At 39.5% G+C, this 27,922-nt stretch overlaps 1 protein-coding gene across 4 annotated transcripts in view; it reads left to right on the top strand.

Moving 5' to 3' along the window:
- LOC119483527 (gamma-aminobutyric acid receptor subunit gamma-3-like) overlaps positions 1-27,922 on the top strand; it is an 87,660-nt gene that overhangs the window by 11,670 nt on the left and 48,068 nt on the right. For all 4 annotated transcript variants that reach the window (XM_037761727.1, XM_037761728.1, XM_037761729.1 and 1 more), the window contains one exon: positions 20,074-20,141. In XM_037761727.1, coding sequence (XP_037617655.1) covers positions 20,074-20,141 — 68 coding nt within the window. The remainder of the gene's footprint in view (positions 1-20,073; positions 20,142-27,922) is intronic.

Raw genomic sequence — 27,922 nt, 5'->3', positions numbered from 1 at the left:
CCTGTTGTTTCACTTCATGCAGTATCTTTGCCTCATGTCTCTCCCTACTTCTACTACTTATAGTTAGCCTATAAGCTCGATGACTGAGAATCCTTGTAGATATAACGCCACATACTAGTGGCTCCTTGCAGGGAAAAAAAAGCCGTTGTTACACAGCAAATGGTGCATTTAACAGCAGCAGCTGTTTGTTTTGCAATAAACAAAAGATGATAGGGAAATAGATATAAGCAGCAATATACTTTATGGCTGAAAATATGAGGAAATGAGCCCCATGGACAAAGAACAGAAAATCCAAGGAAGTCACAGTACTGATCTCAAGAGAAGTTACTGCTTAGCTTCTCCGAATTTAGAGACAAAACATCTTATTAAGCCATTACTACTCTAAGAAACTGCCCTTATTTCAAATCCCTCGACTTTTTAGAAACATAAAATAACTGGTCCTTATCAGATTTAAACTCAAGAGAGAGATTTTCTTTCGAGAAGTTAATCCTAAACAAGATGTTGTTTTTCACTCCGATCAGGTGCACGGTTCAGTGTCTGTCAGTCGGCATGCAAATACAGTCAACCTGACAGCTTTCCAATATAGCCACTTAGCTAATCCAGTTGTGTGCAATCGCAGCCGGCGGCCGCTGTGACTGAAGGCTGTAATTGCCCGGAGCCAACAAGCTGTTGATCTACACCGACTGACCAGGTCGCCGCAATCATATCCGCCATCATTGCCTCCATGAATATGTCTGCTGCTTACAATTAAGCCTGTGGGTGGGAGTGAAAAGGGAAACAGTGAGTGTGCATTTCAATAAGAGGTGTGTGTAACTGTAAGCTGTTTGTTGTTGTACTATACTTTTATTCATCTACAGTATATTTACTAGGACTGTCAATCGATTAAACTATTTAATCGTGATTAATCGCATGATTGTCTATGAATAATCACGATTAAACGCTGTTCAAAATGTACCTTAAAGGGAGATTTGCCAAGTATTTAATACTCTCATCAACATGGGAGTGGGGAAATATGCTGCTTTAAGCAAATGTATGTATATATTTATTATTAGAAATCAATTAACAACACAAAACAATGACAAATATTGTCCAGAAACCCTCACAGGTACTGCATTTAGCATAAGAAATATGCTCAAATCACAACATGGCAAACTGCAGCCCAACAGGCAACAACAGCTGTCAGTGTGTCAGTGTGCTGACTTGACTATGACTTGCCCCAAACTGCATGTGATTATCATAAAGTGGTTATGTCTGTAAAGGGGAGACTCGTGGGTACCCATAGAACCCATTTTCATTCACATATCTTGAGGTCAGAGGTCATAGGACCCCTTTGAAAATGGCAATGACAGTTTTTCCTCACCTAAATTTAGCGTAAGTTTGGAGCGTTGTTTAAACTCTTTTACTACAAGCTAGTATGACATGGTTGGTATCGTGGATTCTTCAGGTTTTCTAGTTTCATATGACATCAGTATCTTCATTCTAGCTTTAAAACTGAGCCCACTACAACCTAAAGATCACAAGTTGCCGTAATGCGTTAAAGAAATCAGTGGCGTTAGAACACATTTGCGCTAACGGGTTATTATCAAGTTAACTTTGACAGCCCTACTATTTATTCATTTGCTTTCTATTTATAAGATGTGTGGTCACTGGTTTTCTTACACACTTTTACAGACACATAATATGCATGATCTCAAAGTGTGTGTCACTAAAGTGAAGGACTTTTACTCGGAAAAAAGCCAGGTGTGTGTCAGAAATAGAAACCGCTCAGACATCATTGGTTTGCAGCTGTTTCCTGTTTCCCTCTAACTCTTCCTCCATCTGTTTCCATCTCTAACTCAATCACATCTCTCTCTTATACTTACTATCAATTACTGTATGTTGCTCCATAATTCATGTCAGTATTTGCGGTCCAGATTCAAGGTCTTTTGGAACCCGAAGTGGAAGTTTGACCCACTTTGCATCCTATATTAAAACCTCATAGATCTGATTCAGAAGTCATGTCAGATCCAATCACTCCAGGGTCGAAGCACGCGATGAGGAGGATGGGATTTAGGCACTGCCACATTTGGTCTCCGTGCCTTCTACTCGTATCCTTGTACATTATACGTCAGCAGCCCTACATCTCCCCCTTGTTTGATAAAAGATTTAGATATAGCCTTTGTTTTATTAAAGCGTAAAACCAGAGGAAATCAGATCTTAACATTATTTACTTAGGAAGTTCAGATTGTATTCTTTTCTGTATCCCAGCGCCAGAAATAACACGGACGTGTTTGTCTTGCACTCAAGTGCTGTGATTTTACTCTGACGAGTAGCTTTTACTGGAAATGAATGGAAGATGATGCACGGCGGTGGAGGAAGTATTCAGACTTTAGATTCATTTCCTAGGTTGTTGTTTTTACTCGTACCTTTATGTTGCACATAGCTGAAGAACCGCTAAACAGATTTTCATTGTTCTTAGCAGCACAGTGACAAAGATCTATTCTACGTCTCAAGTAAAAGCATTAACAGCACACTGCAAAAATACTCTGTTACAAGTTTTCCTGCTTCTCGCATCATATGAAACTAAACTACAAAACCAAAGGAATCCATTGGTACCAACGATGTCATACTAGCTTGTCATGAAAGAGGGTAAATAAAGCTTGAAATCAACGCTAAATTTTGACGAGGAATAACTGCCATAGCCATTTTCAAAGGGGTCCCTTGACCTCTGACCTCAAGATATGTGAATGTAAATGGTTTCTATAGGTACCCACGAGTCTCCCCTTTACAGACATGCCCACTTTATGATAATCACATGCAGTTTGGGGCAAGTCATAGTCAAGTCAGCACACTGACACACTGACAGCTGTTGTTGCCTGTTGGGCCAAAGTTTGCCATGTTATGATTTGAGCATATTGTTTTATGCTAAATGCAGTACCTGTGAGGGTTTCTGGACAATATTTGTCATTGTTTTGTGTTGTTAATTGATTTCCAATTATAAATATATACATACATTTGCATAAAGCAGCATATTTTCCCACTCCGATGTTGATAAGAGTATTAAATACTTGACAAATCTGCCTTCAAGGTACATTTTGAACGGATAAAAATGTGCGCTAAGTTTGAGATTAATCACAATTAAATATATTAATCTATTGACAGCCCTTATTTTTACCGGTTACTCGATTATTCAATGGAATAATAAGTAGAATACTTGATTACTAAAATAATGGACAGCTGCAGCCCTAATGAATGGGTGAATATAAAAATATATATATAAACTTAAATGCTGTCCCTTTACAATAATCTAATCAGGACCAGACACATGGAAGGATGACACATCTCCAATAAAGACAATTCATAACAAAAGTGCTGTTATAAACATTAAAAACTACAATACAAACTCACAGAGTACAGTCCCATAATAAGGAGTGTTTAAGGAAGTAAGTATAAAAACTTTAAAGCTCTCTTTATTAAAAACAGTTATGCTAAAATCCTCATCCATCCCTCTCAGCTGCCAAGTTAAGATCAGCGCTTGTCAGTCCAAGATCGACTCCATCAGTACCAATAAAAGAGCTCATTCGCTCTATGATCATTTCAGTGAACACTCCCCAGCTGGTCATACATATCTCACTTTTACTATAGACTTTCCCAATGAGTGGCTGAGTTCAGTTTTTTTTGTATTAGTTTGACTTCCTGACTCCTGATTGCTAAGCTGTAGCTTTAGTCTCTTGTGGAAAACACACCGATGAAGGCCATATGCCGAATCGCGCGGTTGAATTAAGGGCAGAAATTCCCTAAAAGCCAGTCAGTGTAAATTTATTTTTTCACATCCAGCTCAGAAATAATTGAAAAACTGTGCTCTCCACCAGTTGACGATGCTCTTTGATCTTTGAATTTAAAGACGTACGTCTTCCTGAAAAGGTGGTAAACAATCACAAACACAGGTGGGTGTTTTAGATTGAGTTGCCTCTCGCTAATGAACAGAAGTGCGTGCAGCTTCGTTAAAAGATCACAAGATTATTTCAAACTCACTGTGCTTTTTAGTTTGGATTTTTTTGACACGGTGACATTATCAACAACCTAGAAAACATGCATTCAAAGAACCACAACATGCATGCAGGCTCATTCTGAAAAAAACTGCACGGACCTCCTCGTTAATTGTCAATTTTCCGAATGAAATGCCTTTTAACCGCATTACATTCAAATCATTAGATACAGTTAATGAATTGGCTTAATATTTGCTTAACAGGGCGTAATTTTCATCATAGGAACCACCCAGCTGGATCAAAATCTGGTTTATGGGGGGAATTTAATATGAACTGCAATATTTAGGTACTTAATAAGTCAGTGTACAGTAGATGACGGTCGGCACGCCTCCAGTTTGGAGAAACAGACAGGAGTATTATTTTATTTTATTCTGCCAACAGTCCAAAACCCAAATATATTCCGTTTACCATCATATATGACAAAGAAGAGCAGCAAATCTTCACATTTGAGACGCTAGAACCAGCAAATGTTGTCATTTTTGCTTGAAAAAATTACTAAAACAAAACAGTAGCTGATGTTGGACAATCGACTAATCGTTGCAGCTCTAAACTGTTTGCAGAGATACATGTTGAGCCATTTGGATGCTCTGTGATCCTTCTGTTTCAGACCTCCGAGACATAATCTTGCGTAAAATTTTGTCTGGTGCTGCTTAATGGAAGAGCCACTCCAAGTTGAAGCATTTCCGCCGGAGTAAAATAGTTGCCTTCTCCACCTCTGGCTCAGATCCGGGTGGCTTTTGAGGCTGACTCGGTCCTGGCAGGCCCCCTTCTCCTTGATCCTCCCAGAGCTGACATTTGGCACAGCGGTGACACCTCACCAGCTGAAAGGACGATCCTCAGACTGAGCCTTCCTCAATATTTCAAGTCCAGTGACATTTCATTAGATGAAGAGGAGTTTAGATCCTGGCAAATGCTTCTCCTCGCGTCTCAAGGTAGCCGGGTTAGCTGAGCTGACAATCACCTGCGGGAGGGAGGTGCAGGAGCTCCCGGCACACAAGGTGCACGGCGCACACATGGACGCAGCAGACACGATACACACTTGCTGGCACACACACACACACACAGGCTGGCGGATGGAGTAACCTTTTAAGAGCTCTGTGATGCAAATGTCTCTTCTGCTCTTTGTGTGTGTGTTGGAGGGGCTTAATGTCTCGGGATTAACAATGTTTCTCACGAGTTTTACACTTTGTGTACATTTAGACTTAAAGGACGGGTCCTTTTGCATTCTTTTTTGGTTTCTTTTTAATCAATAAGGTTATGAATAATGTGAACGCTAGCACTAGCTGGGTCAACGTTAGCTGTGCTAAGTTTGGAAATAACTGAAAGGGTTAGTTTTGGTTTGTTTTTAAGTGGGGTTGTACGTATACTCTGGCATTCTGCGAGGTAAAATTAATGCTTATGTGAATATAGTCTGGCTGCTTTTAAGAGAGTCAAGGGTAAAGGGCTGTCTGACGGCGAGGTAAAGCGGATGTGGACGGGAGCAGCAGAAAACATATTTTACCCACCTAAAAAAATCAATATCAGTTTAAGTGTATAATATATTACGAATATTTTCACAGCTTTACCTTGCCGTGAGACAGCCATTTCCAACAGGGAACTAAAGCCGTTATATATAGCTTCATCTTCATAGCCACTAGACCAGACTCCATTCACAAAAGCAGTAATTTTACTATGCAGAACATGGGAGTTGCTGATCTACCGCTGAATCAATCAATCGGTTTGTTTGTTTGTTGTATTGTGTGACTTTCGGATCCGAACTAACATGGCGTCCATAGTAGTACATTGACGTTAATACACTGACTATAAGGATGTATATATATACTGTACATGTAGCAGCATCATCATGCAGAAACCTACTTCAGGTCACTTGAGAAAAAGTTTCTAGAAGGGCAATCCAATGCCATTTGACTCTGACTTCTTCAATGACTGAGCTTCATTTTTCAGAACAAGCTGCAAATTAAACAGGAGATGATTTTTTCATGTTGATAGCCAGATCATGTCATGTATTGTCATCTGCCACAATGCTACACTGTCAGTGGGACTTCACGTCACCATGGTGATGTCTGTCTGAGTGTTGACAGCCATTGTGATCATAATAACTTACAGATAAGATGATCTCATTATATTTTTGGATTCACTGCATAAATTTGCAAATTAATGAGGATTTTATTTTCCAAACTTCTGTACCTCCTCAATGCTTAAAAAACGGAGCTACCTGTCAAGTGAGCTGACAGAAATGTTTGCAAATGAATGCAGTTCCCTGTGCTATTTCTTTAAAAATAAACACACACACTGTCTGAGGAGGCAAACAGCGGGCCTTGACCAGAAATTCGGCTTTTAAAATGTTTAATTCATCTCCAAAGAGAGGTTGCGGCGCGCCGTAAACCCCTCGCCTTTCATTCCCTCAGCATTCCCGAGTTAATGAGAAACCACAAAGGAATGGCCAAGCAATCGTGTAGCGCTTTAAAGTGTGTGGGGGGGGCTGATACCAAAGTGAAGTGCATTAGGTGGTAATAAGACCAAGCTGGGTCCGGATCATGGCTGACACATTTCCCATCCCTGTGAGCTCTAACCAGTTAATCGATTTCCATCTGTGTCTCCCATGTCCACTCCGCTCCAGCCAAAGCACCGGTGGTTAGCCAGGGATTTTGGGAGGGGCGGATAGACTTTGAAAATGTAGAAAGGGAAAGGGCGGCTTGCACCTGTGTGGTTTGTATTTCCAGTTAAGCTCAGTCATTTAGTGGAGCTGCTATGGAGAATAAATGAGAGGGAGCATCTTGTTAGAGCTGTTTTTTCTTTGTCTTATGCTTCTTTGTGAGGCTGGGGCGATTCATCATGTAATCAACGTTATCGATTACAAAAATACGGCACACCGTGCGTCATCTAACGTTGTTTTTCAGCCTTTTTATATTTTCTGTTTACTTTAATGGCCATGTATGATTGAGAAAATGGCTTAAACTAGTGTTATTACAGTCTGTAAATCGTTTTTAATTATTTCCCTTGCCTCTCACTGATGCAAAAATACATTTGCAAGTGATTATCTTAACTGCATATTACTCCAGTGATGAAATAAATCCATCTTATAACTATTTTTAGATTTAAGTCAACTACTGTAAGTAGAAATACAAATTCTCCTAGAAAGGGTTGCTGTGACATACAGTGATAATACAATAACAATATTATTGTAATAATATATACAATAATGTTCTGCAAATATTTTTCTGATCAGGCATCTGACAAATGGGGTCTATTATTTTGTTACATTTGTTTGTTTTATAAGATAATTAAATAAAATAACAAAAGTTTTTGTTTACTTTGTGTAAATTAATTGTTAATCGTGAATTAAAAAAATTAATCTTTAGAATAATCGATAAATTAGTAGGTAGAGTAATCAAATAATTTTTAAAAATAATCGTAAAATTAATTGATAAAAAAATAAAAGTTAGGTACAGCCCTGCCTCTTTGCGGATAATATTTCTTTCTGATTAAACTAGATTTTATGGAATATTTGAAAACTGAGTGCTTTGTATTTAGAATGCATTTGTTTATGAAAGATACATATTTAAATATTTTTTTAAATAAATTATTTAATTTAATTATGACCATAAATACAAATGAAAATACATGTAACATTATGTATTGTATTTCACTTAATTTCTTAGTTAGATTTTTTTTTTTAATGTTGGCATTTTAAAGCCTCCATCTGATTTGACTTCACCTAATGCAATCAGAGAAACGGGTGTGTTACCTGCATGTTTTTGCCACTCTGGGGACACTGAACTTCACTGGAGAGACAGATGTGTCATCTTCTCTGAAAAACTGCTAAGATCTCATCCTCCACATGATTTTAGCTTGTTTGGTATCAGACAGTTTCCATTGTTGTTGCACCAGGGGAGCACAATAATGCATAATTCATTGTTTACCTGATGGACACAAAGTCTAATTAAATCTCCAAAATGTCTCTAGCTGTGACGGATGCCGCCGCTTTTTTTGTGTGTTAAAGTGACAAAGTTGCTCGTGGAAAAAAGTCGGAATGCCAGTCACCAAACTTATCAATTCAGGCAGTCTAACAATATGGTCGGGTGGGTGTGAATTAAAGCACCTCATAGAGATTAACTTCTGTCGTGGCAGATAAGGCCTCCGAGGCCTATTTGCATTATTATTATTCCGTCAATATCCCGGAGAATAGCCTGAGCGGAGCCAAAAAGCTTTCCATTTGCACCATAATCTTCAGCGTGTGAACCAAGTCGATTTTAAATGTCCACATTGTAGCTTCTGACTCACACTCTTTCTATTCACAAAGTAATTAATACAATAAATGGATGACATGCTACTCATTTACGAGCGGAATCAGGTATAAGAGGTTGATTATTTCATTATTAACGGAAATTGAATTGCGAGATAATTTACAAGAACGCCCTCCTAACTGCGTGCATAAATGTTTGTGTGAACAAGCATCCCCCCTGCCTCCTCCATCCTATTTTGCGAGGTTATTGCTTGGTGTTAAGGTGTGCGCTTGCCTGGTGGCGATTCATAAGCAGTGAGACCTTTCCCGTTGCCTGGTTCTCATTAAACCTCCGAGGGAATAGAAATACCTTCCCGCTTCCCAGATCTATTATATTTGATTCACGGAGCTGAATACAATCTGGTACAGTACAGCATGTGCTCCCCCACTGTAGTGTATACACACCTTCACAGGCGGTCAATATTTGTCTGATGGGAAAGTCTTTTCATTAAGACTTACATTACTTTCTTATGCCTTCCTGCAGAGAATATATGAGTTTTTACCAAATCCTCGGCACACCTGATGTCATCTTTTATCTCCGTCCAGGGAAATGAGCGAGACCAGCGTTTCTATTTGCCAGCATGGTCTAATAAAACACTCTGCAGGGTCACCCGTTGAAGCTGCACCCTCCAATTTAAATAATATTTGTTTATCCGAGGAAGATTTGCTGAGCAAACGTGCGTCAGCAACAGCGAATTCATTCAAGTAGATGTGCACAACTATAGCTGCTCATTTTAGTCACAGTTCTGCTGGCTGTAGAGTGCTATAGGAGTTAGTCCTGAGACCCGGAAATGAGCATCATGTTAGCATTTCCGGTTCCCTCGTAATAAATAAGGTCTGTGGCGAGCTTAAGAGATTTTAACATTTTGTTCTACGACATAAAATACATCAATAAATATCCCACTCATGAATTTTGAAACCTTATTAACACCTTATCTCTACTTTTACTTTATCTTATATCTTAATCCGTACAAAAACCCAACTGTAAAAGTGCTAATTTAAGTTTTAGGGGAGGTTATGTGCTGTTACTACTAGTCTTTATGCTAAGCTAAGCTAACAAGCTGCTGGATCTTGCTTCATATTTGGCATACAGGCATGTCGTATATCAATCTTCTCATCCAACCGTAGGCAAGAAAGCAAATAACTTTTCCAAAATGTCAAACTATTCCGTTAAGTAATCCTGACAGTTTCAAACTTTTTTCACAACTCCACCACTGCCATTTCAACACCTCAAAGTGATTTTTCTCAAACCATTTCACAACCATTTTCTTTTCGCACAGCGCAATGTGTTATGAGTGTTATGAAGCTAAAATGAATAACTTACTGTACAGGTTTAGGCACAGACAATGGAGTCCGCCTATCAAGACTTCTGGTTTCTCTTTCCTGTGAAGCACCAGATTTGTCAAATTAGGCAGCGCTCACATCCCATGTGTTTCCAGAAATATTCCTCAAGTTAGACAACTTTACAAGAATTATAATTAGCTGCTCTGATTCCACTGCTGGACCTGTAGTTCCTGCCAGAGGAAAGGCGGTCAAATGATGCAGCTTTTATAGGGCGGAAGAGTCCGGCAGTAAACATCACCTGCGTGTCGGACTACAGTTCCCCAGTAGTTGGGAGACGGCAGCTGATGTCCCTCTCAGCGGTGCAGATGGCTTGCAGCAGCTTGTCCTTGGAGTGAATAGCTACTGAAATGTACAGATGTGGGTCAAATGTGGCATGTGCAAATAATTTTTAGCCTTCTCTGTTTTGAGAGAACCAGATGGCTTCTGTCTCTATGCCGTTTTAGTTATTTAAGCATTTCTTGGAGGCAGAAATAGTTCCATCGGTGGAGTTAAATCCCAGTTTTCACCTTTTAGTTGTGCAGTGTAGTTCAGGATAACACTTGCCTTCTGTTCCGGTGTTATTTTTACCTCATCATCTGATATTTAAGCCTGGCACCTTGCTTGCGTGACTTGAGAGTAGATTGGAAACTGACAAGTGGAAGTTAGGGACCGTCTCAAAAGTGCATGGTTTCATGAACCAACTTTATTTTTATCTTGAATCTCCTCCCGTTTCATGCATGACCTGTGTTCTGCAAGGTAAAAATACTATTTTTTGTCAATGGAGTCTGGTGGCTTAGAAGAGAGCCTAGATAACGGTTTCAGTTCCCTGTCAGAAAGGGCTGTCTGACAGCAAGGAAAAACAATGAATATATATATTCATTGCTTTACCTTGCTGTTGTGTCTATATTTCATTAAGTGCACTGTTTGGATGTAAATATAAAACATAGGGATGTGTCTACCCACCTGATTTTTCTACCTCTCTATTTAATTGTCTAGTGTGAGCTGAGGCGTGCCCTGACATTTAGCTCAAATGTTACATAAATAAATCCATTATCTAACAAATTCACCGGATCGATTTTCATTAAAACTTAGTTTGGAGAGCTTCTTATGTAAATCAGTCGCTCTGTTTGTGTTTTCCTGGCTCTCCGCAGCCGTTTTGACATTTTTCAGTAATCAACGATTTTCTTTTTTTGTGTGCGTGTGCCTTGGAAATTAACTGCTTTGCCAATGTGTGCTGCTGCAGCGCCATGCATGCTGAGAACTGCTGGAAAAGACAGCAGGGAGAGGTTTCTTCCCAAGTGGAGCTGGTGCAGTCACATACATAAATATTAGGTGCCACTGTGCAACCCCCCCTCTCTCTCACTGCATCTAGACCTATGACATTTGTGATAACTCAGATTTAGTACTTGCGTGCTGATTGCTCGTTGTTAATGCCACATTCATATTAAAGAAGAAATTAATTGAAATATAACTGCTTGAATTCCCACATCAAACATTTTTTGGGGGGCTCTTCTCTTTACTGTGTTATATTTTGTCATGTTTCTACCATTTAAAGACTCTGAGGATAGAAAAGGAGACCACCATCAGTGCACTTGTGTTGACACGTTTCAATCACTCTGTAATGCTAAAAGGGAGTTTTGGGAGCCCTACAAAAAAAGAGCTGCATGGCCTACTTGTGACTATCACTAGGGGGCTGACACCAGAGGGCTGACACAAATATTCCTGTTGTCAGCTCATATTTACATGACTTCTGTTATGGCTGTACATTACACCACTAACAGATGACTGCAGGCCTGCAGCAGCTACACAATCAAAAACAGAAGTATAGTACAGGCCTCCCATATTTGTACCTTTTGATCTGCTATAACGTTGTTGACAATAGTTTAAGCTGCAAATTCGTACCATTCAGTCTAAGGTAAAGGTACAGTTACTGACTGAAATGCCTTAGTGGTCCACCAGCTCTTGGCCCAATCAGTCTCCAGATATTCATTACACCCAATCGAGAAATAGCCTGGTATATTTCCCCTGTAAAACTACTACTCATTTTTATATTTCATTTTTTGTACAGACTTAACAAACAATATAATGTATATAATTAGTGAGCTTTAGACAGATCTAGGCTAGCTCTTTCCCTCTGCTCCCAGTCTTTGCGCTAAGCTAAGTTACCTGTGTCCTGGCTGTAGGTTCATATTTAACGGACAGACATGAGGACGGTATCGATCTTCTCATCTAGGCTAACACTTGGCATTACAGCAAATAAGCATATTTCCCAAAATGTCAAACTATAGTGTTTCTAACCCTTTTGAACTCGACTTTGGGTTACATAATTGTATTGTTGAAGGGACTTTCACAAGAACTGATACTTCGGTACCAAGTCGATGCCAGAATTATGAAAATGTGACCGTACTTGTTTTTCTACAGTACCATAGGTACCGTCAGGGCTCGAGACTAACTGCGTCCTGTCGTCCCAGGGAGGATAGAATATGTGTTTGGGACATAGTAAACTCAGTATCGATGCTTCCAGGGGACGCACACTGATTTCTCCCTGATAATTCTACATTGCGAACAACAAAACTGTGTTGAAATTGGCAGAATGAGAGCTTGTTAACGTTAGCTGTTAGCTCCGTGCAGGACTGTGATGCTTACCAGCTGCTAACGGCTAACGTTAACTAGCTCTCGTCCTACGAATATCAACATGGGAGGTGCCATTATGCTTACATTATGATGTGTTCAGGCCCTATTCAGTAAAAATGAGTATTGGGCGAATGTAACGTTATCATGATGCGTTCAAGCGTAATCTTTTAAAATGTAGTTTTTGGCGAGAAACTTGAATAAATCCAGTTGTTTGAAGGAGATGTTTTCACAGCAAAATAAAATAGATAATAGAGAGGGAATTATGACCTGTTTAACTTCCTAACAACAACCAGTATGCAAACGGTAATAGAGGATAGAGGAATTTCACTGGTATTGGTATTGACTACTAAATTTCTGGTATCGTTTCATCCCTACTTCTGAGCGTTTCGAACTCTACTACATAACTGTATTGTTGAAGGGACTAATGTTTAGTGCACAAACACTGACTTGCAAACACTAACTGCTTTATTCATGTATATGGCACTAACAACAAGCCTTTTTTATCCAAAAGGTACAATGCGGCATTCGTTTTTTTAATGAAAGTGTGCACAACACCTTGTTTGAAATAATAATTTACCTTTTAGTCCTGCATGTTCTACATTTGTATAAGGAAAATACATGTTAAGGAAAATATAACCAGCTCTTGTTTACATAGTTTCAGTAACATGAAACTATAGCAACAGAGACTGTATGATCACCGTTGGCCGACTGTAGCAGCAGCAGCAGTAACAGCTTTTCCATGCAAACCCAAACCAAAGGCAATGTAGGCTGCAGGGCTTTTACACATACTAACACGGGAGCAGAGAGGTCATGCATGACATGATGTGTGATTACTGTGGATGATATGGGCTGTACCAGTGCAGCAGAGTATGGAGTGATGGATTACAGTGTGTGTGCAGACTACACTCTTGTGGATCCATCCAACTGACTTGAACTATATGACCCATAACCGTGACTTAAAAGGATAACCGAACAGAGACTGTGCAGACTGTATTCGTGCTGCTGGAATAATCCAAATGAATTTACAGCAAAGTGACCTGACAAGGTTTCTGGATTCAATTCACTTTTTAATTTTGGGTCAATATTGAATGAATTCAGCTACTATTGTTCCACGTTTTGTTCACAAATTCAACGGTGAAAACATTTTGAATTCGCTACCGCTCTGATTCACGCTTCAGGCTGGCTTCTTCTCCGTAGCAACAGCAGCTAAGGCTCATAAATATTGTAGTATTTAGAGACATACACCGTGTCTGACTGGTGGACAAAGGCATGAAGCTGAGCTACGTAAAACTAGGGGTCATAATATATATCCTATAGGATTGTTAAATTATCAGGGAGAGTCCCATATTTCTGTAAGTTACATTGAGGATATTGTTTAAAGCGGACCTATTATTCTCATTTTCAGGTTCATACTTGTATTTTTGGTTTCCACTACAACATGTTTACATGCTTTAATGTTCAAAAAACGTTTTTACCTTTTTCATACTGGCTGTTCTGCAGCACCTCTTTTCCTAGTTCGCAAACCAATAGTTGACGTCACGGTGACTACGTACACTTCTTATATACAGTCTATGGTGCCTAAGTAGGCGCTTGGCAGGTATTATGCAAATGTGTTACTGGGTGACATCACCACGTTACAGAAGAAAAGGCGGGACTTCAAGTGAGGCATTTCATACAGTTCAGGAGCAGTGTTTCTCCCTTTGTTGTGGATTTTGGACTTTGTTATTTTGCAGACCTTTTACATACACAAAAAAAACTATACAACACACTAAAGGAAAGGGAAAAAGCACAAAAGCTTAAAAGGTCCCCTTTAACACAATTTATAATACGTTTATTTTGGCTTTATAGGACAGAGTAGTACTTGTAATTGCAAGCCTTTATCAACCAATGTTTTTCTGTTGGAGCCACCTGAGGCAAATAGCTAGAGGGATTTAAGTACTGTAGATGACTTTTGGTAAACAGGACGTGATGAATTATTTTCCAGCACATTTATTTTGAAAGTGATGCCTGAAGACGTGAGGCTAGCCCTGGGGATATCATCTGACAGCCCTCTGAGGCCTGCAGTAATCTCAGTACAGTGCTCCTCCTCCTCCTCCTAGGACACTGAACATATGGGAGTTGAACGGTCAGCGGGGATATGTACATCTGCTGCATACTTGTGTGTGTGTGTGTGTATGTGTGTGTGTTTGCCAGGGCCGACAATGCGTAATGCATTTGTCATGCCAGCCAGGCCAAGCAGGCATAAAAAGCCCTTTCTTCTTAATCGAGGCCCACAGGGTAATGAGGTAATACAGATGGGGCCTGTCATGCTTTTTCTGAAAAGCAAGACGAGCAGGAGGAAGATGAGCAACATGACGAGGAGGAGGAGGACGGTTTCATCTGTCCCCCAGACTGTGGATCATGGTTTCTCCATTAGAAGTGGAGTCGATAGATAGATAGGTTGATAGCTAGCTTCTTCCCACATTGATTAGAAGTTCTTTTTTATTTTTCTCTTTGAGAGATGAAAGAGCGCAAAACAAGCTCTCACACAGATAGAAGTATAAAAAAGAAATAAATAAACGGCTCAGAAGAAGAATCTCTGTCCTGAATATTCTCTTTTACAGCCGCGTCATCATTACCTATGCACCATCCCGCATGAATCTGCCATGCGTTATTTGGACATATGTCAGGTCGGCTCAGCTTTTGTGATGGTTGTGTTTGCTCAAAGACACGCTCACTTCAGGAAGGAGGGGTAAAAAAAAGATTGACGAAAGGCTTGATATATAATACTGGACTGTAGTTATTTCCTTCCGGTAAATAACTCTAAGTGAAGAAGAAGTAGTGATTACTGTAACTCCGTAGAGCTGACTAATGTCTGTCTAAAACATGTCTTATGCAGAGTGTCATCCTCTACCTTGATTATCCACCGTGGTGTAAATTGAGGACAATTCCCTTCAGGTTGTCCCAGTTTCCAAATGCTGCTAAGCCGTAACAGATCAGCTTTGCACCCCGTGCTTCCACTTCTGTGGTCTTTAAATTGTCTACTGTAAACGGGTCCCACAGGAGGGACACTGTCACCTAGGTTCCCTCCAGGTGTTTCCGCCCCATAATCCAAAGACATACAGATGAATTGGACTCGTCGACATTGCCCAAATGTGTGAATAATGTCTGAGACTGGCAGTGAGTCCTGGTGTTTCCCACCGCACGCTAGAATACTGGTCCCCTGGTCACCCTGAATGAACAATGAATGCATCTCCATAATTTGCTCTTCGTGATTATGCATTGTCTTGCGCGCCTCCGATGCCAGATTTCCCCAAATGGACGATAAAGATTTGATTCTGTGCTTGAACTCGGGCTTGATGCCCATTTCAGTAATTGTGCCAGACGGTACTCAAAAGAAGGTTAGAGACGCCAGCCAGTGACCAGAAGGATGCCAAGAGGAAACCCTGCTGTTACTTGAACATGATTAAAAAGCAGAAAATTAACAGAAATACTCCTCTTCTGGGTGCAAGGGTGGTGGAGGGTAAACATATTACCAGATTTCAAGACATTTCACTGTAATTGCTAAAGGCAGCATTTAAAAGTAGGGATGTTCCTAACGACTAATTTCCCTGACGTCTAAACGGAAGTTTAAACTTCTAGTCGACTTGAAAATAGTCAAACAATGTTATCTTTAAGGTTTAATAATTGTGTATAAGAGCTATTTGAAATCGTTAATCACATTTTTCAATAACCAAATCGTATTTTAAATGCTGCAGAAATTAATATGTCTCCAGTGTGTGCTCCGGTCGCCGGGTTGTGTGGTGTAATATCTGATGAAATGCCAGCGGGTACTGTGGTCTAAGAAATGTGTGCAAGTTTTATTACCTTCTATCTTCTCGTCTCAGTCCAAAAGTCAAACTTTATTGAAAAAAGATAGATTTAATCATTTCCAAAATCCATAACATGTTTTTATCTTACAAAATATTCAGCTTCAATCTGTATTTGTTGGCATTTAGCCTTTCAAAAACAACCTTTTCATTGTGGTCAAAAACCTGTTCACTCCCCTGCACGCACTTGTGACAATGGGGGGCTCTAGCATAACAGCACCATAAATTACATTTATTTAACCACAAAAACATAATTATATTTTAACCATTTTTTTAGGTACATAACGTCATAAAATATTCCGACATTTGAAGCTTTATTCGAATACTGCATTCAAAACCTTGAATATAAAATCGACTAGTTGATTAGTACAGTATTATCTGCATCTTATTATTATCAGCATCGCACTCTTTGAACTGGATGCTGTATTTTTTTTTAATGAATACAGTTAGGGATGCACCGATACAACCTTTTCTGTCCCGATACCGATATCTGGGCTCTGGGTATCGGCCGATACAGAGTACAGATCCAATACCAGTGTTTAATTAATAAGCTGTATGCCTCACTGTGTGGAAATGATTGGGATCATTCTTTTATGTGAATTACAATTCAAGTGTAAACCTTTTTAATGCAGCAACAAATTGGTCAAAACTTAAACAGGAATTCAAATTCCAATCTGTAATGTATATAGTATATAAACATAGAATTTAATTTAATAGATCGACCCCGTTGTCACTGATATCCGATCCAGCTGTTTGAGTCAGTATCGGCCCGATATTTGATCCAGTATCGGTGTCGGTGCATCCCTAATACAGATTTCAACCTAAAGATCACAAGCTGAATCATGGACAAATAATAATACTAATTACAGAAGTGCATCTGCATTGTTGTCCCTCATTGTCCAGTTGGTGGAGCAGAACATGCCGTTTGGAATTGAATCAAAGCCTCCCAGCAGGCCATCACTAACCAAAACTGTTTGCATCAGTGGCCCAAGCACAGCAGGTCCCCGGGGACATTACACGCAGATGTGCACACATGAACACACCCGCGTGCACGTCGATCCTGCTATTCAACATCCCAGAATTCCGAGTGTGAAGACAGTTTAACAATATAGAAAGTCTTCAATAGCAATGAACCATAAAGCACCATTAAAATGACTAGAACATGGGTCATGGATTCATTAAGGAGCTCGTTTCCCCAACATGTGACAAGTTACATAATTAAATTACATGCAAAGTGCCTTCATTTAGTGCTCTTAATTGATAGGGCTGCTGTCTGTAGAAATATAGATTCCACTTAAAGTCACAGTATTCTTTTACCTTTCTATTTGTACTGAGAAGATTTACTTGAGAATATATGTTCTCTGCTTCATATTCACACCTGGAAGCTGCTCTGTAAAACAGCACTCTTTTTTTTTGACAGCGAGCCGCTTGACTGATTAAGGGTCGGGGGTTAAGCACACTGCTCGAAGACACCTTTTCTGCAGGGACGAAGGAGTATAAACATGCAAAGTTGAACATCATTTTGTGAGTTTTTTGCAATCTTGTGCAACATTGAGGCCGTGCTGATATCTTTTAAGGACAAGGCAGCAACAACGCATACGGAAACTGTAATAATATGATTGTACAGTGCAGATAAAAGAGGCAAAAGAAGAGCCTATAAATTCACAAAAGTGCTGCGAGTGGATGTGTAAAATATCTTGTCCATAAAACACCTTTAAGTTAACTTATTTTGGGCTTTTTTTCAATAAGTCTCCCCACTTTCAAAAAGGCTTCCCACAGAGATTTTTTGACAACACAGCACTTGGCAGAACGTCTAACCTTTGGCACACAACATGACAGTAAATGGCAACTTGCCCTCCTCCACTTTCCCAGCCAGGCCGCAGATTCCAGACACGTCCGATCAGCGGGTCGCAAAATCCTGCAAAAATAATACAACTATAACACTATCTCACGGGGGTAGGCGTACAAGAGCTCTCCCACTTGCACCGTGCTTAACCTCATTCTGCGCGTTGTAACCATAACAGCTCAACGGGCATTTAGACTGTTATTTGAAAGAGGCTCTGCAGGTGTTGTGTTCAATAGCACTCAAAAAAGGAGAAAACTGTGTTTGTGTGTCCAGCCGTGCCGTCACAGAAGTGAATAGCAGCAGTTCGGCTACAGCGTCATGTGGTGTAAAGAGTCAACGTATCCTCATTCAACGGCTCGTTTGATATCTTGCGAAAAGTTATTCCTCATTTTTCGTGCATTCTCATACAAAATATCCACGTGTTAATTTACATTTATACAGTCTTTTTAGAATAAACAACCGTCTTCAGAGGAAACAATTTGATTAGGTTTAGGAAAAAGATTGTGGTTTGGGTTCAAATAACTACGGAAGTGGCGTTACTTAGGTACGGAAGTTACGTGACAACTAAATCAACGTTTGGGTTAAAATAACTACAGAAGTGGCGTTACTTAAATACGGAAGTTATGTGACAAATAAGTCAACATTGGGGTTAAAAAAACAACAGAAGTGGCGTTACTTAAGTATGGAAGTTACGTGACAATTAAGTCAACGTTTGGGTTAAAAAACCAACAGAAGTGGTGTTACTTAAATACAGAAGTTATGTGACAAATAAGTTAACGTTTGGGTTAAAATAACTACAGAAGGGGCGTTACTTAAATACGGAAGTAATGTGACAGATAAGTCAACATTGGGGTTAAAAAAACAACAGAAGTGGTGTTACTTAAGTACGGAAGTTATTGAAAAATAAGTTAACGTTTGGGTTAAAATAACTACAGAAGTGGCATAACTTGAGTACGGAAGTTATGTGACAAAACAGCCATCGACTTCTGGTTTTACATGGGGTATGAACAGCGGTCTCCTGGGCAAAAGTCCAGTGATTTCGTGGGATATATACGAATTACAGTGCATTACTTTTCACAGGAATAGCTATGAGAACCGCGCGAAAGAGTGAGGGAGAAAAATGGTGCATGGGAAATATTTTGAAGCTTATTTTAATGGATCTAATGATGTCATGAAACTGATTCTTTGTATCCATTTTATTGGACAAATTGAAACCCGATGACGGCGCTTGACAAAATGTTAAGGGATCACCAAAATGATTGAAATGCAGCTTGTGGGGGACCAATCTGTACACTGAGTTCAAATGATCCAAAAACATTGAAGCCAGGGAGGCCCCACGTCATGTTAAACACTCCCTAACAGGTCTGAGTGGATGTGTAACTTAGAGATTTAGAAAAGGCAGTGAGGAAAAGATCCTGCATCTTGCTGTGTGGCAATATATATATAGATGTCTTGGGTCAAATTGATCCGGTAAACACCAGATGAAGGACAAACAGTTCATTAGCATTAGTGTATGTGTATTCTGAGAAAACATGTGACATGTTCTTTACAGGAAATATCCAAGGACACAGTTTTATAATGTAAAGGCTATCGTTCCTGAATTTTTGATCAACCGTTCTGTTTTTTTCCTGCTGCATATCAGATTCATCTATTTCCGTTTTACAGTAATGAAACAAACAAAATTCTTCTTTGCAGCATTTAGGTCTGGTTCCAATCCACATTTCTGTTGCTCCAATTTTCTCTTCCTGGAACAACCGAATGTTGTTGCCAAGCAAAATTAGCCAAGAATCCTACAGACTCGCTGGAAATGCTATTAATTGCCATGGTAACACGGTAACTGCTCCAGGAAGCACGGTGCAGCTTTTTTTTTTTTCTGATTTCAAAAGTAAATCTTCTTTCTCTGGGTGGATGGTGGGGGAAGAAGGAAACTCATTGTATTCGTCGAGGTGACACTGAATGATGATAACCGTTGTTTTTAACTGGATTTTTGGTTACAGCATGAAAACACTGACAAATAAAATCTAATGATTGCATGTATAAATCTCACATGTCCCACCTACAATGTGTGCAGCAACCATCACTCACTCTTCTTCCCTCTGGCTCTTGCAGTGAAACCTACAGTCATCGATGTGGGCATATATGTCAACAGCATTGGGCCTGTGTCGTCCATCGATATGGTGAGTTAAAGCCGTCTCTCTCTCCCCCAGTCACACACACGTATTTGTCAATTTTCTGGCATTAGCATCATCACACATGAGCGCTGTTATTTGGAGGTCATGTGGGCCACCACGGCTGTTTCTGTGCTGAAGGAAGCCAGGAAAGACAGGTGTGGACGCTTTGTTCACGTCCCGTGGATCAGCTGGGATTAAGCAAATGAGTTAAAAACCCAGACAGGTGATAGAAAATTTGCTATGGAAGCTCTCCACTATGGAGTCAGACAGCAGTTAGTAGGGGGGTCACGATTATCCAGTTTTTGATTTAAACACGCAATTGTTAGATTATGAAGTCTTGATTCATAAAGATCAACAGATCATTGGATTTAAGCCCTGACAACTGTCATTTAGACTTTCAAATTCTTCTTTAAAAAGAGAACTGAACTCCCTTATTATATAGAAAGTGTTTAAAAAATGAAACTACGAGATGAAAAGACGCATCTTTTCAATATAAGTGTCTGTGTGACCCACCTCAGTACATAATCATTACAAAAATATAACATAAATCCTTCTGCAGAGCATTGCAGTGCTGTAATCTACAAAAATACGGTTTTGTTGTCATTGACTGTCACGCTTGTTTCTCGCCTCTCTTTTTTTTCTCTCGCTCTCTCCTGTGATCGCTGTGTGTCACCCATGGGTGTCTCCAACGGCGGAGGCGGGGCTTGTGTGTGCTAAGAGACGGCACTCAGCAGTCTGCTAGCTTCTTGCTGTTGTTGTTGTTGGTGTTGTTGAGATGTATTGACTTAACGTTAAACCAAGTAAAAGTAAAAGAGCTATGAGTGTAAAATGTCATAGGCATGCAGGAAGTGCCCTGAGTATCGTAGCGACTGGGGCGGCCCACATTTCCCATCATGCCTGCCGAGTTCCGAGTTCTGGACTGAGTAGTTTAAGGGCGCTTTCACATTAGGTACGATTGATCCGTACCGTGCCCGAGTCCACATGATCCGCACTCCAGACCACCTTTCCAAGTGGACTCGAGTACGGATTGACGAACCGCGCCTGAGTACGGTACGCAGCGTTCACACTAATAAATCAAACTTGACTTTGGGGACAAGTGTACTCGGATCCGGGCCCGGGTCCCTAATTCAAAGCACCCTAAGTTTGCTGTTTGATTGTAATGTAATGTGTGTGTTCAGAAGATGGTGACTTATGTTGGTAATAGTGATTTTTGTGCTGGTTTATAGTTTTAACCATGAGTGAGAATGCTGTTACAGCTGTATTTTTCATTCGACCGCACGCAGGTAAGTGGGTAGATGGGACGGAGAGAAAAAAACGAATCATCCATCCTGCTTTTGATTGAGATCGGAAACTAATTTCGATCTATTTGCGATTTATAAACAAAGTCATGACAGCCCTAGCAGTTAGTGACTCTGTAGGGAGGAGACCTCTGGCTTGTTTTTCTGCTTTTTTAGCTTTATTTAGTGGCTCTTTTGCACCAGCATTGAAATTCCCAGAATAAATGATGACTAGAAGGAGAAAACGGTTTTGGAAGAAGACCAGGACACGGATCAATGCATATTTCATTATAGAAGTTCTGATCAGATGCCCATAAAACCATCTGAAATGCTGAAACTGAAAGGCTTGATGTGCGGTAATGAGAAAATAGCTACTATTCAGACAACTTAAAGCATAAGCAGTCTGTTGTTTGGCCTCGAGTGAGATGAGCTCGACTAAATGGATGCAGCCTTTCATTGTGTATAATGCAAAAGGGCCCATTCAATCGCTGTCAATACACTCAAATATTATATTTTACCGCTTGAAAGTTCTCTCTCAAAACATCATAAATGTGTTGCTTTGCAAATATTAACTGAGCTAGAAACGATAATGAAAGCGTTTTATCTCTGAACCCGCCAGATCACCAGATGTTGAGTTGTGACTGTTGCCTAGCAACATTAAATATTCCCAGATATAAAAGCAATTTAGTCTTTTTTTTACTGTCAGCACTTGCCTGCGACTTATATTATTTAAGACTACATCGGCTCACTCTGAATTAAATTACAAAAAATAAAATGAATTAGTGCATGGACAAATGTGCTGCACTGAATGTCATTCCTGAGTGCAGTGCTGTGCTTGACTTTATTATCAATATTTTCCAGAAATTAATTAATAAAATCTGTGAAAATGATGTTAATATCTGCTGGCAAGTAAGAGAGCGAGCCTGTTTTTCATGTTTTTCAGATAGAGGTTTGGCACAGTGGAGTATATTTTAAATGAGTTGTTCCAAATTAACCCCATTAATTAATGCCAGATCATTACTATGCAGTCATTTAGCAGAAGACATTTAGGATTCCTTCCAAAGTGCAATTGGGTAAATTCAATTTTGGATGCAAAATGGTGCAGTTGAACTCGTAGTGCGTTAAGTTGTTTTTGTACTCTGGACTCGGAGGAGCCAACAGGAGATGCACTTTGGAAAATACTGTGAACTTTGCAGTCACTGCAGATGTCGTGTGTCCTTTTTTGTCGCTCTTCCTGAGATTTATTTAATTATTTTCTTTGTTAAAGGGATATTTAGGGAGTTTTTTCCATATCTGAACTGAAGGATCTATCCTTAGACCCTCGATTCAGTACCCTCTAGGGTGTTGTATGCTGTACAGATTGTAAAGCCGCTCGAGGTAAATTTCTGATATGTGATATTGGGCCATACAAATAACTGAGCTTGACTCGAGTTGTAATCCTCAGTATTTCAGTCCTGGTTGATTTGGGACACCCGTAGTTGCCGTGGTAACAGCAAGTGCGGTTCAATACTGCAGGTCCCTCAATTGTGGAGGCAGTAAACACTTGTTGAACATCTACATTGTCAGAAATACAAAGCCAGGAGCAGGCAGATGACCCGCTGTACGGAGCCGGGAATGAAGGCTGACGTGCAGCTAGCTGGCTAGCATATAGTCGATTCTAATAAGCATAATTTGCATAATGAGGCAGAATTGCATAATTATAAATGTAAAAAGAAATGTGTAAAGAAAAGAATACAGAAATAATCTATTCTAGGGAAATAAATAAGGGGTGAAATGCTGAAGGAAAATCGTGCAAAAATAAATAAATAAATGCTTAAATACGTAAATAAATACATACATTTAAAAATAAATATAAGATAAATAAAAAATAAATGAAAAAATATATGAAAAAATGCAAAGAATAATCAATTTAAAAATGAATACAAAATAAATACATAAATAAAAGGGAAAATTAAACAAAAGAGTAAATAAATAAGAGAAATATTACAAAGATAAATAAATAAAGAATCAAATTAAAACAGACATATAAATTTGTCACATTTTATCAATTAATTAATGGCTACATTTATTTTTAATATTATTTTTGCAACATTTAATGACATATTTATTTTTTATTTACCAAATCATTTATTTATGTATTAATTTATTTTTTTGATTTTGGCAGGTTCCATCCTCCACATAAAGAGAGGTAATTACTTGATGTAAATACACTGAGCAAGTTCAAGTTTCTTGTTGTCTGTATAGGAACCACAGCATTATATACAATGAAATACTTGTACCAAGGCACTCTCTATTGGCTGTTGCTTTAAAAAATGAAGACCGTAAACAGTATCAAAAATGGGGTTTGATTTCATTAAAATCACAAGGACTATAAATACAGTAAAAGAGTCTTAACATATATATGCCCCGAAAGAAACTGAACATAATCTTGACAAAGGCATGATCTGTTGCAGGGCTGAGTGCTTTAAATTGCACAAGTGTTACGCAATATAAAGATAATGTATATAATAGCACACTGGTCAACACTCCTACTGAAGCCCCTGCAGGATGATTCAGCAAGTAAATAGAGGGCTCTTGATAACACTGATGGGGCTTATTTTACCATGATGACTTCCTTCCTGCAGTACCCTGCTTATTAGATGGCTGCTTACAAAAGACATCAATCAATTGACACTACAGATAAAACCCTTGCTTTTATTTCAAACTAAAGCCACTGAGAAACTCGCATTGAAAAACAGACTGTCTGCACCAGTAAACAGCTTTCTGGTTAGAAGTGAGCTGATATGAAGAGAAATCAACAAAATGGACCAGACGCCCATGGCTAAATGTGATGAAAGAGACGTCTGAGCAGACCTCAGATTACCTTTCACTGGCCAATCAGAACTGAGTATTCAACAAAGCTGTGTAATATTAAGCAAAGAGGCACAATGCCAGTGTGTTTTGCACTAGGCAGAGGGGCAGCGTGGGAACACGGACAGAAGATCAACCTCAGAAACCTGCTGAATCTCAGCAGCATCTAATAATGAACCAATTTATAATTTGCACTTTAATTTAACTTAAAAGGAAGAAAAAATAAACTTGATTTGAAATGCCCAGGTTGCAGACTTCAGAAAAAAACTGAGTTATTCCTCGTTTTTCGTGCATTTTCCTACAAATGTCCAGCAGCACGTGACCCACAACACGCCTTTCACTTTTTTACAAGGGCTGTCAAAATGAACACGATAATAAGGCATTAACGCAAATTTGTTTTAACTAGGGCTGTCAGTCGATTAAAATACTTAATCGTGATTAATCGCATATTTTTTATCTGTTCAAAATGTACCTTAAAGGCAGATTTGTTAAGTATTTAATGGTCTTTTCAACACGGGAGTGGGCAAATATGATTGCTTTATGCAAATGTATGTATGTATGTATGTATGCTCAAATCATAACATGGCAAACTGCAGCCCAACAGGCAACAACAGCTGTCAGCGTGTCAGTGTGCTGACTTGACTATGACTTGCCCCAAAACTGCATGTGATTATCATAAAGTGGGCATGTCTGTAAAGGGGAGACTGGTGGGTACCCATAGAACCCATTTTCATTCTCATATCTTGAGGTCAGAGGTCAAGGGACCCCTTTTGAAGATGCCAGTTTTTCCTCGCCAAAATGTAGTGCAAGTTTGGAGCGTTATTTAGCCTCCTTCGCAAAGCTAGTATGACATGGTCGATACAATTGGTCGACGGTGGGGAAAAATATACACATTATCTCTAGATTAAAGAGATAATTTGGGTTTTGAAGTGGGGTTGTATGAGGTACTTATCCACAGTCAGTGTTTTACCTACAGTAGATAGCAGCCGGAGAAACATTTATTTGACATACATTTTCTCTACCTAAAAAACATGTTTTTCCTTTGTTGCTGAGCCATACAAATTCCTGCTGCGACACTGAATTAAAACAAGGCGCATCAGTTACAAGAACATAAAAGTAGGCGTACTTATGGAAAATAACTCTTGGAATTACATGCATTGGGAAGAAATGCATCCTTATTTTCAAAGAAGTCCCCGTTTCTAAAGTGTTGAGCTGTTTCAGGATGTCCTTGTTTCTATTTATAACTTGTATGCAAATCATGTTTATTCCAGCATTCATTTCAAGTGAGAAAATCACATGATTTCTATGCTGTACTTTTGTACTGCAAATGTCCATCCTTATAAATCTATGTTAAAATTGCGGTGGAGTGCAGCTTCTACAAAATAGGACAACTCCTCTCACACTATCGGGGGTAATAGAGTTGTTGTGAATTAAAACCTCCCATAGTGGGTCAGTGAGGCATGGCCGGGCTCGGCTCGCTGCGGGAGCCCAAACTTTGTTTCAACGGCGAGCCGCGTCCCGCTGTGACATTCCAGTGATTTTCCTCAGTGTACACGCTGATTGGCTTCACCCTGTCAGGGTCGGTGGACGCCGGTCAGTGGGATGCGAATCCCCGGCCGCCCTCGGGGGCTGACTGGACTGGAATTAGTGCGGAGTCACAACTCTTTTATCTCGCTCTCTGTCTTCCCCTTTTATCCATTTCTGTCCAGAAATATAATGTCAGAGAGAAAATAACTGATTTCCTTCAGCGTGGCCTGGCATGGCTCGGCCTGGCCTTGTTTTTTTTACACTTTTTTTCCACATTCACACTGCACTCTTCTTCTTGCTTAGTTGATCCCTCATGTGACCTCCATTTAGTGTGTTCGCTCCCTCTGATCTTCACGGTCCCAGTGTGTGTGTGTGTGTGTGTGTGTGTGTGTGTGACTTCTCCATGAAAAACCAGGTCAAATCCTTCGGGTGTATAAGATGCATGATCCATATTGATCACACACACACACACACATATTATCGGTCTCCAGCGCAACGAGTCGACGTAGACCAAACTCCAGGAAGCTCCTCATCTGCCTTTCAACTAAACACATTATCTTTCCTCATTTGCTCCAACGGTAATGGCCACTGGCTGGGATGATGCAACGCCAAATGAAGCTGATAGTAATTTAGGACGTACTGTGATGAATGGTTGAGTGATTAAACAGCATTAGCGGCATTAAAGTCAAGCGAAAGCGCCGGTCTTTTATAGCCGCTGCTGGGAGAGTCAGATAACACAGGCGGTAAATTAACAGACAAAGATGGACGCACTTTGACATCAACGCTATGTTGTTGTGGCCTATTCTCGAAGCCAGCGAGTGGGCGGCACCTTGAATTTACCGCTCTGCTATTGAGCACGCCACTGTGTATCAACCAGGCGTAGAAATTATTAGGACCACCTGCTCTGTCCATGAAATAAGCTGATTATGTGAAACCAAGTGGAAGCCATGATTCCCTATTGATACCACCGATGCTAAACCCACCTGAGGAATGAAATGGAGGAGGCACTTGAAGATGTTCAAGCCTGACACTCAAAAGCATGTGTGCTTCAATCAAAGACAGGTGGTTTTATCTCCATAGATGATTAACTGCTGTAAGAAACATAATGCTGGTGGAGGAATACAGCCCTAACTCTATTATATTATTCTTTTTTTGCCTAAATACAGTCAAATTTTAAGAAATTGAGAATTTAAATATCAGATTCAGCCTTAAAAACTATAAAAAACTAGTCAAGCAATTGCTTAATAAATAGAAAAGTGTCCATCACAGCTGCCCAAACACCAAGGTAGGGCTGCACAATTAATTTAATATTAATTGTGATCTTTTTAAATGTGAAAGTGCGTTAAAAATATTTTGTCGCTAAAATCTATAAATAATCTTGATCTCAATATATCATTTTGGCCTGAATCATGCAGTCTTACCCCAAGGATTTATCTTTTAACGTCTGGTTTTCTCCAACTAACGGCTCAAAACTAGTACTATCTGCACTGCAGCCACTGGACATCACTTGTTGCCTTTGGCCAGAGAGGAAATACTCCCTTTAAACATCAGTGAAGTGTCTTCACTGCTCACATCTGGGTGTCAAAGCAGATCATTTTCACCTACGTGGAAGTGTCAAGCTGCTATTTGTAGCTATGTGAAAGTTGTGTCACAGCTCAGCATCACATTCGCAGTGAAAACGTACTAGATCTATTTATACAGATACGTTTTATACTACAAACGCCTGATTGGTTATCTTACTATGTAGATCCAATGTCTTTATTTAGTGCTTCAAATTAAGGTTTTCATGGTGTAAAGATGTGTGACCCTCTTCTCTGAGCTGGCTATTGATGGCCACAGTTCATGAAGAGCATGTATGCATGGACACACATGACAAAAAGCTCATCTTAATGCAGGGAGACAACCAAACTAACGAAGGAGGACGTAGTGTCATGTGGTGCAATAGGTTCTTAGATTGTTTTCAATACATCCTATTGGTTTTGGAATTCCCAAGCCAGTATGTAAAGTGCTTTATATTATATCGTTAAAATTACAACATTAAAATAATGTACACATTAATGCATCAATAAGTATAATCCAATAATTTGTATTATTCTGAAATATACCATTTTGCATCATGAGTACTTTTAGTTT

This window comes from Sebastes umbrosus, chromosome 24 (genome assembly GCF_015220745.1).
Source record: "Sebastes umbrosus isolate fSebUmb1 chromosome 24, fSebUmb1.pri, whole genome shotgun sequence".
NCBI classification, from domain to species: Eukaryota; Metazoa; Chordata; class Actinopteri; order Perciformes; family Sebastidae; genus Sebastes; species Sebastes umbrosus.
The sequence above is the reverse complement of the archived record's forward strand: the minus strand, read 5'-3'. Positions and strand labels throughout refer to the sequence as shown.